Consider the following 10,499-nt stretch of genomic DNA (forward strand, 5'->3'; position numbering starts at 1 on the left):
CTTATTATACTTAGTATTAATATGTTATACTTATTATGCTATATAAACTTATTATAATTTTATACGTTATTTGATATATGATATACATGTTAATTTTTATGTCAATTGAGATAGAGATAGAGAGAGAGAGAGAGAGAGAGAGAGAGAGAGAGAGAGAGAGAGAGAGAGAGAGAGAGAGAATTATGATGAAGCTAAGCTTTTTTTTTTGTGTGTGTGTGTGTGTGGTTCATCACTGAAGATTTTTTCCCCACAGACCATTGGATTAAATCTTTCAGCCAGCAATGTTCTGGCCCTTGGGCCAAAACTTTCATGCCCATGGAAGCTTTGGCCCAATGGTTTTGCGCCAAAACTTTATTGGCGATGGAAGATTTGGACCAATTGCCAAATCTTTGACAAACATTCCAGGCCAACACCTCCATGGACATGGAAAACTTGGCCCAAGTGCCATAACATTGTTTTCTGGAAGATTTGGTCCAACGGGAATGAAAGATTTAGCCCTTGGGCCAAAACTTTATTGGCGATGGAAGATTTGGACCAATCACCATAACATTGTTTTCTGGAAGATTTGGACCAATCGCCATAACTTTATTCGTGATGGAAGATTTGGACCAAGGACCAACTCTTTCACAAACATTAAGCCAAATGTTTGTCACCTGTTACTCCCACACTTTTTTTGCTTCATTTTCATGCGTGCATGTGTGTGTGTGTGTGTGCGTGCGTGCATGCATGTTTGTGTGTGTGTGTGTGTGGCCCAAAGAGATTTGGCTATCGGGCCACAACTTGAGGATTGCTATTTTAAATTCATTTCTTATATCCACATTAGTTTATACATCAAGTAACAATATTCCTTATACATTAGTTTTGATGTAAAGGTTTTTTGATTATTAATATATATATAATATTGACCTCAAAAATGAAATAAAATAAAATTCATTCCTATGTTGTATTCGCATTAATTAGTATTATGTAAAAAAAGCATCGGTACAACACATAAGAGTAGCATTAATTTTAACACGTGAAAAGCTTGGAGAAAGGGAGTTCTTGAGAAAAATGACTTATTTTTTACATGTCAAAGATTATTGTGATATTTTTCAAAGAAAAGCTGGAGCTTGGAACTTTTTTTTTAAATAGAAAATCTGGATAATATATTTAAAAAGGACGGAAGTAAAAAAGAAAAAAGATTTTCTTTTGTACGAAGAAAAGGCTAAGTTCTTTAACATGTGTGAATGTTTGACATTTTGGCTTTAGCCTTTTCGTATTTTATGATAGCTTTCACTTGTATTGTATATCTACTAAATGTAATCTCACATGCATGCATGTGTACATTCACACTTCAAAGTATGAGTGAACGCATTACTTTCAAAATGTTAGATTTTGCGCCTGTACCAACATGCCATGTGTGCATCTAGGTGTGCACTTATGTGTACCTATACTAATAAAGGTGATGTGTGCTATACTAAGGTCTACAACCATTCATTTAGTCTTAGCATCTAATGTTCCCCTGACACTTGTTTATGTGCACCTGCAACCATTCATTTAATCCTAACACCTAATGTGTCCATGGCACTTATTTATGTGCATGTGTGTACTATCTGTAACAATATTTTATCTAATATTACGTGCACATTACACCACTATATTTTTTCTAACACACCTTACCATGTTTCCACCCTCATACCTGAGAAATTAGTATTACGTATAGAAAAGCCTTAGTTTCACACATAAGAAAAAACAACTATTTGAAAACTAATCTTCATGTTTCATACATGAGAATTATTTCTTGTGTGAAAAATGGTTTAATACACAAGAAAAGTACTGTTTTTCAACTCAACTTACATGAAAGTCAATATTCTATATGAGAAAGATTTGGTTTAACACTTAAGAAATAAACTCATCTTAATGTTAAATGACGGAAGTAAGTACGAAACAAGATTTCTTTTGGTTCGAAGGAAAGGCTAATCTCTTTATCATGCGTGAATGTTAGGCTTTAAGCCTTTTAGTATCACTTGTATTTTATATCTACTAAATGTAATCTCACATGCATGCATGCATCTGTACATTCACACTTCAAAGTAGCATTACTTTCAAAATCTTAGGTTTTCCGCCTGTACCACCATGCTTTCCCTTTTATCAAAACCACCAACGTTCCGGCAAAACCCACGACGTAGCCTACCACCACACCATTGATTTCCACTGCCTCTTTGAATCGATGGGATAAACTAGTGGGCTTGGGCTTCGTTGTAGCTGAGCTTGACTGATTACTAGCTGCGTTCGTCTCACATTGTTGTGGGAGCGGCACTCCACATAACCCATGGTTTCCAAGATAGCTATTGCTACCAAAAGTTTCAAACTGGTTTGCTTGAGGGATAGGGCCAGAGAGGCGGTTGTAGGAGAGGTTGAGGAAAGAGAGAGAGGTGAGGCGCTGGGCGAATTCGGGTGGGATGGCGCCGCTGAGGTTGTTGCCAGACAAATCCAGGGACTGAAGGTCGTTCAGATTTGCTAAGCTTGAGGGGAGAGATCCGTCCAAATGATTTTCCGACAGATTCAGAAACACCATGCCCGTGAGAGAGCCTATAGAAGGCGGTATGCTTCCACTGAGCTCGTTGTCGGAAACATCTAGTGAAGTTACTACACTTAGCAGGTATGTGTACTCCAAGTACTGCCCTTTTGCAATAATTTCGAAGCTCTCATCGTAACTTTGAGCTCCCGCATTGGAGGAAGCCCCTTGTGCTGTTGAAGATCGAAAGGCCTGCAACTCTAGCTGATCAGGAATGCTGCCTGAGAGCCTGCAACTGGAGAGGTCCACCAGCTGTAAATATTGTGAGAAATTTCCCAAACAAGAAGGGAAGCTGCCTGTGATGTTGTAATTTGAGCCCAATGCAAGCACCTTTAGATTGGAGAGAGGGAGGAACCAGCAAGAGTCCAAGGTCCCATGCAATTTGTTCTGCCTCAAATCCAGCACTCGAAGCTCAACACAGGCAGATAAGAAAGTAGGGAGAGGCCCGCTCAGCTGATTTGCTCTCAACGTCAGGGTCTGCATCGCTTGAAGCTTTACTAGCTCTGCTGGTATCTCTCCAGTTAAGTGATTTCTGTCAATCTTGATCCTCTCTATACTTGTGCAGTTCCCAAGCTCTGGTGGAATTGAGCCACTGAATTGGTTATCGGAAAGAAGAAGAACGCGTAATGAAAGACATGAGGCGCTGTTGCTGCTACTAGAAGTATGAATTCCTGCACCAGCAGCTGTGCCCAGCAGGTCGATGAGGTTTCCCTCTAGCAAGTTGTCGTTCAGGATAAGCGTGTCAATATGGGACGACACATTGGTAAGGAAAGCCCCACTGCCAACAAGCTTGTTTTGTGAAAGGTCCAGCAGTTGCAACTTTGAGAGGAGCCCTGAAAGCAAAAAAAACATCATGCTAGAACTTGTCAGCGTGCTAGATACATTGCTCATAAGCATGGTATATCAAGTGTGCTAAGGACTCATAGTAAAGATATTATAGTATATTACGTTTTCCAAGTGCACAACTTGTAACTATGGCCTATCAAATATTCTAAGGCAGGCTTCAGATGTGTCTTCAGACATGCCAGTAGTAGTAAAAGATGTACTGCCCCTCGTCTGGCCCTTTGTGAAGATGGGGGTGGACACCCGTGGCCAGGTGATGTGCAAAAGCAGACCCTTCAGGGATGCATCTGAAGCCCGCCTAAGTAAACTACTCATTATCTAGGTTGGCATACTGAAGGTTTATAACTAGACTTACATCCTTAATACGACGATCGTTGTGCATATGTCTCTCCCTCGCAGCTCTGCACCTCCTCAGGAAAACCCTAAAGGTCCCCTGCATCAGAGATACGCCATAACCTCTCCTCTCTCAGGCACACATATTGATTTCGGCCTTCATGGGGCTGCAAGTTGCTGTCAATTGCTCCCCGTTGGGCCGGGAGTAGAACTTCATTTTCTTGTCCCAATTTCGCAGGGTGCAGGTTGCTTGCGTCTTTCTTGAATAACAGGTCACCATCTGCTAAATGTTCTTCTTGATCATCACATAATGCCCGAGTTTTTGGGACTGCAGGTGCGTTTTCTGCATCAGCTTCATCTCCTTCATCTTTGAGGAGCAGTAAGAGGCCTAATTTGCGGGAAGCGCGGGTTTGAGAACCCCCCATAGGCCGGAAGGAAGGCAGGCATGATACCATGACGAAAACCCTTAAGGTCCCCTGCATCAGAAATACGCCATAGCCTCTCCTTTCTCAGACAGACATAGAGGTGCACACACGAATGAATGTCCTGTTATTGTATGAATTGGTTATTATATTCTTAGCAACTACCTCATGCGAAGGGTTGCATGTTGTTTGGGTTCTGGGCGTCCATGTCAAGACCTGAATGGTGTTACATTGCAACACCTCCTCCCTTTCAAGTTGAATACCTCTCAATTGAGTTTGATGAAGGCATCAATATTGCACAAGGAGTAGCAAGAGCCCTAGGCAGGCCCCCCACTGCACTTTGGGAAAGATGCATAAGGTACACTGTTAACTTCTGTAAGAAATTTGGCCAAGTGGCATGCCCCCACAAGCTTCTTCTTGCGTCATGTAAAAGAGAAGCATCAACAAGATGAGAATGGATTAGCAAGCTCCCCTGATGGTATCCTGCTTATCCTTGTTTATAAGTGGTTCCCCTCCTCTAGTAAACAAGGATTACCATGGGAGGCTAAAAAACTTCCTTTCAAGGATTACTCATGCCATTGACACTTCCTCAATATTTGTGCTTAGTAGAGCCCACACTACAGAGGAACTATGATCTATGCAACTAGCAAGATGGGTAAGGAAAAAATGCCAAGCCCAGATGTGCTTCCTATAGAATTCTATTAGCATTTTTGGGCACTAGTTATAAGCCCAGAAATCCATGCCATGATTAATGAAGTATGCAGATAAGGTGAACTCTCTACAGAAGTCAATAGAGGGAAAATAAAGCTTATCCCTAAATGATCCAACCGTATCCCATCAAGTGATTGGCCGCCTCTTTAAACATATCTTACGAGATATTTGCAAAAAAACCATTGGGCGATGCATCAAATTCATCCTCCCTAGGGTGGTGGATCCCAACCAAGACGGTTTTGTGCATGGTTGAAAAATTCATGAAGCCATTCTAGATGTGCAATTTGGGATTGATCATGTCCTAACTTTAAATCACCCCTACATGCCCCTCAATCTAGACTGCACAGGGCATATGACTGAGTCCGTTGGTACTTCATGCTTACAATATAATGGATAAGTTGGGTTTGGGCCAAGCATTTGTAGGGATGTTTTGAGCTGTGCTGGGCAACACACCTACAAGATAGTAATCAATAGAGATGTGGTCATGGATTTTTCCCTCAAGCATTCAGTCCGACATGGTTGTCCTTTACCCTCTTAGTGTCATGAACATATCCTACGAGATATTTGCGAAAAGCCATCGGGCTACACATTAAATTCATCCTTCCTAGGGTGGTGGATTCCAACCAGTACGGTTTTGTTGTGCATGATCGGTAGATTCATGAGGCCATCCTAGATGTGCAATACGGGATTGATCATGTCCTGGCTTTAAATAACCCCTACATGCTTCTCAATCTAGACTGGACAAGGCCTATGAGACTGAGTCCGCTGGGACTTCATGCATAGAGTACGGTTTTGTGCATGATCGGTAGATTCATGAGGCCATCCTAGATGTGCAATACGGGATTGATCATGTCCTGGCTTTAAATAACCCCTACATGCTCCTCAATCTGGACTGGACAAGGCCTATGAGATTGAGTCCGCTGGGACTTCATGCTTAGAATACTCGATAAGTTGGGGTTTGGCCAAGCATTTGTAGGGATACTTCGAGCCGTGCTGGGAAACACCACCTCCGAGATAGTAATCAATGGACCTGTGGTCATGGATGTTGCCCTCAAGGAGTCAGTCCGACATGGTTGTCCTTTAGCCCCCCTATTGTCATGAACATATCCTATGAGATATTTGCTAAAAAGCCATCGGGCTACGCATCAAATTCATCCTTCCTAGGGTGGTGGATCCCAACCAGTACCATTTTGTGCATGATCGGTAGATTCACGAGGCCATCCTAGATGTTAAATGCAAGATTGATCATGTCCTGGCTTTAAATTACCCCTACATGCTCCTCAATTTGGATATGGATAGGGCCTATGAATGAGTCCACTGGGACTTCATGCTTACAGTTCTCGATAAGTTGGGTTTTGGCCAAACATTAGTAGGGATGCTTCGAGCCGTGCTAGGCAACACCACTTTGGAGAGGTGATTACCCAATTCCTTGCATATGATAGTAGCTCCATTCTAAAGCATGAGGAGTCTAACATTGACATGTTCTTGCCAGTGGTCCATGATTTATGTGAGCTGTCAGGGTCAACTAACAACACTAACAAGCAAAATTTGTACTATTGGACAGAGGAGCTAGGGAGAGATGAGACACCAAGTACGCCATCAAGTGGATCCCACGTGGTCAGTCCTTTTGGTTGTTAGGTTGTCCAATTGGACCTGATATCAACACAACAAGCATAGATTAGATTGGTTATATTAGAAAATCCAAACTAAAATGGCCCACTGAAACTAGAACCAACTGTCATTTTCTGGAAGGCTAGTGATTCTCAAGCACGTCCTTCTAGCGTATGTTGTATTTGTCACCACCTATTGTGTATTTAGTAAACCTACATGGCAAAAAATGGAGAAGTTGTTCCAAGACTTTCTTTGGGGAGCTCAAGATGGTAAAGCTTGGCATTCAGTCTCTTGAGAGCAAGTTTGTAGACCTAAGCACAAATGCGGTTTAGGCATCATTAATTTGGCCATGCAAGCAACCAACTTCACCCTCAAGTGGTTGTAGAGAATTGAGACAGATAGACTGTGGGGTGTGATCACAAGGCATTGCATTCAACAAGCTCGTGGCTTCCCTCAACAATGAAAGGGTCTCACATGGCACCATAGGATAGCCATCACTAGGAAATGCTCCATTAAAATCTCCCCACTTCTCCAAGGCCTGGTGCATGGATAGCAAGGGGATCTAACTACACTACAATGGACTGGGCAATGCCCATTGGTTGGATGGTGCCCTAGGAGAAAGCATTTGGTGGTCGCATTGCAATAAGGAACAAGGAAAGCCACAAGCATTCATACACCTATACCAAGCCCATAAGCTTCACAAGAGAGGCCTCCACATTTGGCACAATCTTTGGTATGCCTGTCTTGTGCAGTGGTGCAATTGGGAGGATATATGGGCATTCACCTCCAGCACTCAATGTATTGTAGGCAGCAGGAGGCACTTCCTGCCTACATCACCTGGACAATGGGCTCTCCAACTCAAGTAGTACCGCCTCGGGAAAGCAACTATTGAGCATGAAGGTTGCAGATGTCCCACCTTGCTTCACTAATTGGAACCTCCAACTGGTGGCTACTGCCCATTGGAAGTCTCATGACCCTCCTGGAGCATGGAATAGATACACTGTGGCACTTTGAAAAGCTACCCCATGCTTCAAGTTTAATGTTTTTTTCTGGAAGATTCTCCATCACAAACTCCCCGCTTGAGACCTGTTTGCCTTCAGGCTTGACATATCAATCTTCTGCCCTGTTTGTCAGTCACAAAAAAGTAACATGTCTTTCATGTCATAGCTGAATCTTACCTTGGCATCTCTCTGGCCTTAGATACGGATGGCCTAAAATCAGTTAATCCTCCATCATCATCGTAGCAAGGTATCACCTTGCTTGGGACCCAATGTGTTTTACCATCGAGCTGGACGTTCTTACCTGCTCCTTTAGTAATCCGATGTTAGATGCTACTAAGCGCCAATGCTGCGATGACAGCCTTGATCAGGGTCTCTCTTTTGTAATTCATCCGTGTATATTAATACAAATCTAACCTTTCCTATTGCGCAAAAAGGAAACTTACATAAAAAGTATTGTAATATAGAAATGGGAAAAAAGACCTATGGAGGCAAGATGCGATATCCTAGAACACGCATGTTAAGACAAAAATCTGGCGAAATTGAACTCAATATTATTACCGAACGAACGAGGAATGGTTCCGCTTAGGCTGTTGTTCTGGAGTGTAAGATTTGTGAGTGCTTCTAGCCGCCCCATTGATTCGGGAATAGATCCTTGAAGCTGATTGCTACTGGCCACGAACTGCTGAAGGGCCGAGCAATTGCCAAGAGTGGTCGGAATCTCGCCAGAGATGTGATAATTGCTGAAGAGAAACAGGAAAGCCAATCTTTTAAGGTTGCCAAGTGAGTTTGGTATGGGCCCAGAAAGGTTATTAAGAGACAGATCTAGGATCAGAAGCTGAGAGCAGTTGCCCAGAGAGGACGGAATTTCACCGGATAAGCTCGCCACCTCTGCATGAAACTCGCTCAGTTGCTGAAGCTTGCCGATAGACGCCGGTATGCCTCCTGGCCCGGCGAAATTATTGGAATGAATCTCCAAGTAGTTCAGAGAAGAGCAGTTTCCTATAGAGCTCGGGATGCTGCCACTCAAGAGGTTTCCCCACACCGAGAGCCATCCCAACAATTGAAGCTCGCCGATTGATTGAGGAATCTGCCCAGCTAGCCGGTTCTCCTGCAAGTTTAGAGCTACTAGCGCAGAGCAATTAGCCAATACAGAAGGTATCGCTCCGCTCAATTCATTATGCCACACGGATAGGAGAAGAAGCTGGTTGAGGTTTCCAAGAGTGCTTGGAATTTGACCTGTGATGCTGTTTGTATGCAGCTCTAGGTGTTCCAGGTTCTGCAGGAATCCAAGGGTGGAAGGGATTCTCCCAGTGAGGTCGTTTTGTGAGAAATCTATTTGCAGGAGAGAAGAGCAGTTGCCAAGAGCAGCAGGAATTACTCCGGTGAGATTGTTTGTGCCAAGATCTAGTATCTGCAGGGTGTGGAGTGAGGCAAGCGTTGCGGGGATTGCACCAGAGAGGTAGTTATCCCAGAGTTGGATGTCTGCAAGAGAGGAGCAGTTGGCGAGTGAGGAGGGGATGGGGCCACTAAGGTTGTTCTCCGCCACGCGCAGTCGGAGGAGGTGGCTGAGAGAGCCGAGGGACTCAGGGAGACTCCCGGTGAGGTAGTTGGCGCTGAGACGGAGGAAAGTCAGCTGTGAACAGTTCCCTACAGAGTCTGGGATGCTGCCGGAGAGCTTGTTGTAAGTCAAGTCGAGGACGCTGAGGCTGTGGAGGGAGCCTAAATCAAGCGGGATTGTGCCCGTGAGCTGGTTGTGGGAGGCATTGAAAAGGGATAAGCTGGAGCAAAGGACTAGAGCAGGTGGGATGGGCCCGGACAAGTTGTTAAGAGAGAGGTCGAGAGAAGCCAGAGAGTTGTTTAGGGTGGAAAGAGTAGTGGGAGAGATGGAGCCTGTGAGGTTACGATCTGAGAGATCGATGGAGATCATATTTGTGGAAGATGAGGAGGAGAAGAAGCAGCTCACACCCTCCCAATGACTGCAGAAATCGGTGCTGGCATTCCAGCTGTGGAGGGTGTTGAGGGGATCGCTGTTGATGTGATGACGGAAATCCAACAGGGCGTCAGCATACTGTTTGGGGAAAGCCGTCGAGGAAATCACAGGCGTGGCAGAAGAGCTTCCAGTGTGGGAGAAGAGAATCATGTGGCAGCCACCAGAAGCAAGGAAGCATAGCCAGAATCTCATGAGTAGGCTAATTGGGAAGGAGAGCAAGGATATATGATTGTAAGGGGCCATCACGTCCCCCCGCATGCTTGAAAACAGAAAAAGAGAGGAGGAGATGTTAAGCCCTTGCTTCAGGAGATGAAAACAGGAAAAGAAAGGAGGAGATGTTAAGCCCTTGCTTCTCTAGACATTCAAAACTTCCAACATATTTTTTTATAGGGAGTTGACTACATCCAATTTTGCAGCACGCGGAACCTTTTCTTCTTAATTGCGTCGACCGCAGCATTTTCTTCTTAATTGCGTCCACTGGATAATCTAAACCTACAAATTTCTAGAATTTCGAAAATTAGAATTAGAAGTTTTTTTTTTAGAAAATAGTTTTGGCAATTGCCATTTCTATACGCTTTTCCCCTACTCTCAATACTTTTTCGAATTCCTTGACTCGTGAGAATGAATTAACCATTTAAATACATATTAGTGAACTAACCCATACTTCCTAGGTATATTATTGGCTTGTCACTATGAGCAAGATTCCCACCTTGATATTTTTCAAATCCTAGAGTAATAGGAGCATGCGCTCTCTCTCTTACATATTTTTTTAAATGAAAACAAGAACGTGACTACATCCAAGAAGCTTAATTTTGAAGCACACGCAACCTTTTTCTTCTCAATTGTGTCCATAGCACAAAATTGCAAGTCCTAATTTAAACCTACAGATTCCTACAATTTGGAGAATTAGAGTTAGAAGGTTTTTCTTTTTGGAAAACAAAGTTTTGCCAATTGCGTTGTGAAAAGTGCCATTTCTATACGCTTTTCCCCTCTTGTCGGAATGAGACTCTCAAATTATTAACCTTTTAAAT

The 10,499-nt window shown here is 43.4% G+C and overlaps 1 protein-coding gene across 1 annotated transcript; it reads right to left on the reverse strand.

Annotated features, from left to right (window-relative positions):
- Positions 1-1,947: 1,947 nt before the first annotated feature.
- On the reverse strand, positions 1,948-9,831 carry LOC147626743 (uncharacterized). Its single transcript, XM_086816762.1, has 2 exons — positions 8,037-9,831; positions 1,948-3,390 (listed from the first exon to the last, which is right to left on the reverse strand). The coding sequence occupies exons 1-2, from the start codon at positions 9,724-9,726 to the stop codon at positions 2,093-2,095; spliced, it is 2,988 nt and encodes a 995-aa protein (XP_086672888.1). The 5' UTR covers positions 9,727-9,831; the 3' UTR covers positions 1,948-2,092.
- Positions 9,832-10,499: the final 668 nt, after the last annotated feature.

This window comes from Cibotium barometz, chromosome 22, assembly GCF_041138505.1.
Source record: "Cibotium barometz isolate CiBa-2024 chromosome 22, ASM4113850v1, whole genome shotgun sequence".
In the NCBI taxonomy this organism is placed as follows: domain Eukaryota; kingdom Viridiplantae; phylum Streptophyta; class Polypodiopsida; order Cyatheales; family Cibotiaceae; genus Cibotium; species Cibotium barometz.